General features: G+C 70.4%; 1 protein-coding gene across 1 annotated transcript in view; it reads right to left on the reverse strand.

Annotated features, from left to right (window-relative positions):
* Window positions 1–2,347, reverse strand: part of ZMIZ2 (zinc finger MIZ-type containing 2) — a 6,182-nt gene extending 3,835 nt beyond the window's left edge. Inside the window, exons 1-8 of the mRNA XM_085319376.1 lie at window positions 2,215–2,347; window positions 1,953–2,067; window positions 1,657–1,859; window positions 1,365–1,557; window positions 1,018–1,281; window positions 769–942; window positions 580–645; window positions 219–442 (exon numbers count right to left, since the gene is read on the reverse strand). Coding sequence (XP_085175502.1) covers window positions 219–442; window positions 580–645; window positions 769–942; window positions 1,018–1,281; window positions 1,365–1,557; window positions 1,657–1,859; window positions 1,953–2,067; window positions 2,215–2,264 — 1,289 coding nt within the window. The 5' untranslated portion in view covers window positions 2,265–2,347. The remainder of the gene's footprint in view (window positions 1–218; window positions 443–579; window positions 646–768; window positions 943–1,017; window positions 1,282–1,364; window positions 1,558–1,656; window positions 1,860–1,952; window positions 2,068–2,214) is intronic.
* Between the last annotated feature and the right edge of the window lie 60 nt (window positions 2,348–2,407).

A 2,407-nucleotide genomic window follows, 5' to 3' on the forward strand; every position in this document is an offset into this window, starting at 1 on the left:
TCACTCCACCCCCCCACTACCCCCTCATTGGGCAGCACCTATGAGGCTCCTCCCCTCCTAGCTGCCATGGCCACGCCCCCTCACCTGGAAGCCCCACCCTCTCCTTAGACCCCTCCCCTTTCAGCCACCACAGACCAGCCCCCCGCCCTTAAAAGGGCCACAGCTGAGGGGGTTCCAGGCCCGCTGCASGTGGGCCCACGACAGGGGCTCAGCYCCGCGCACCCCTGGCTGTGACCACAGGGGGTTCGGGGCAGCGCCCAGGGCCCTTACCCGAGGGCGACGGGTGCAGGGAGTTCATGCTGGGCTTGATGTCYGGCAGGAAGGGCGACTTGACGTCCTGGCCCGGCGACATGTAGGGCGGGATGCTGCTCCCCGGCGTCATGGGCGGTGTGGGGTTCCCGGGCAGGGGTGAGCTGGGGTATCCCGGCATTGACCTTCCCGGCTGCAGAGACACCGAGCACCATCACCATCCGGGGCGAGGAGCAGGCACGGGACCCGTGTTGCGGCGAGCGAGCTGGAATGTCCTCCGCCGCAAGGGACACTGGCAACGGTCACCCTCGTGGCAGTGCCAAGACTCACCCCGTTCATGGCAGCCTGGCTGTAGGTGCTGAAGTTGGTGCTCTGCCCATTGAACTGGTCGGCAGGCTGGGAAAAAAGAAACCGGGATCAGACAAGCAGAAAACACCCGTGTYTTCAGCACCCGCGGGAGATGCCAAGCACCCCCCACTTCTCACCCCCGCATCAGCCATCCTCCCCAGCCCCATCTACCTTGTAATAGGGCCCGGCGTTGCCCGAGGTGGAGAGGTACTGGCCCATGCCCTGCTGCATCCTGTGGCCGGGATAGGACGGGGATGGCGCCGAGGGCTGGGGGGYGCTGGGAGCATACTGGGCCCCAGTGGCGGGGTACTGCCCGCCCTGGAGGTATTGCTGCGCCGGGTAAGCCTGCGAGGCCGAGACGAGAGCGTCAGCGCGGGGAAGGCGCCTCGCCGGCGCGGGCCTGGGCGCCCCGGCGCTCACCTCGTTCGAATACGTTCGCTTGACGCCTTGGCGCGGGAGCTGCTGGCTCTGCGGGGGGCCGGGGTAGGCGTGCTGGGGCATCCTCTGGCCGCCGTACAGGGCGTTCATGCTGGGCGCCCGCGCGGGGCTCATGTTCATGGGCGACAGGCCGGAGGGCCCCATGACGCCCGCCATGCCCGCTGGGTTCATGCCGGCGGGCACGGCAGGGCCGCGGGGCCCCGAGTGCGGCAGGAACTGGCTGTTGAAGGGCTGCCCGGCTCCCATCTGCGGCGAGGAGACGCGGGTGGTCAAAGCCCCACGCTCGAGCCGGAGCCAGCCACCGAGGCCGCCCCCGCCGCGGCTCTTACCGCTCCGTACTGGCTCAGCTCCTGGCTCTGCTTCTCCTGCAGCGCCGCCACCGTTGCCGTGGCCGTGGCCGTGGCCGTGGCGGCGGCAGCGGCCACGGCGGCGGCCGCCGCCGCCTGCGTGAAGTCGGTGGGGGGCCGCCCGGCGTGCGAGGGCAGCCCCATGCCGCCGGGTCCGTTGGGGCTGCCAGGGTAGCTGGAGATGAAAAGAGAGGGAAGGAGGAAACAGCTGCTCCGGGTCCCCGGAGTCGGGAGCCCCTGTCATGACGGCGGGCGGCCACAGCAGCATCCTTACCTGGCGCCGAAGCCCGGTGCGCTGGCGTAGGAGCCTCGGCCGTAGACGCTTTGCTGCACGTAGCCCTTCCCCGGCGCCCCCTCGGCAAAGGGYTGCTGGCCCATGAACTGCGGCGAGTTCATGCCCGAGCTGGTGCCGGCCATGCCGGGAAGCAGCGGGGTGCTGGAGCCGTTCCCCCCRGGACCCATGGGGTTGCCGAAAACCTAGGCGAAGGGGACGAGGCAAGGAAGGAGGTGAGACGGCGCGGACTGCGGCGGCGGTGGCAGCGGCGTGGGACCAGCGGAGGCCGGGGGTACCTGGCTCTGCGAGGTGTTGCTGACGCCCCAAACGGTGGTTACCACGGAAAGGGATCCTGCGGGCTGGTTAGTGCTCGGTTGCCAAGGAACTGCCTCGTATGCAAATGAACCATCACTAAAAAGCAAAACAACTTAATTAAAAAGGCGGCGGAAGGGGAGGAAGGCCACCACGGGCCCCGGCGGCAGGAGCCGGGGCGGCTTGGGGAGGCAGCGGCGGTGGCCKCGTGGGCCCTGGCCCGGCGGCCCGCGGGGCGGCACTCACCCGTGCGGCGTGGGCGGCAGGGACGGTTTCATGGGGTTCATGGAGCTCATCGGCGGCGGGCAGGAGCGGCGGGCGCAGGCTGGGCCTTCCGTGGCCGCGGCGGGCGCAGCGCCGGCTGGCGGGACAGCGTCCCCGGGGCTGCGGGAGGCAGGGGCGTTAGCAGGGGACAAGGCGAGCACGGCGGCGGGACGGG

The sequence above is a fragment of the Rhea americana genome, unplaced genomic scaffold (assembly GCF_003343005.1).
Source record: "Rhea americana isolate MKP2758 unplaced genomic scaffold, rheAme1 scaffold_581, whole genome shotgun sequence".
NCBI lineage: Eukaryota > Metazoa > Chordata > Aves > Rheiformes > Rheidae > Rhea > Rhea americana.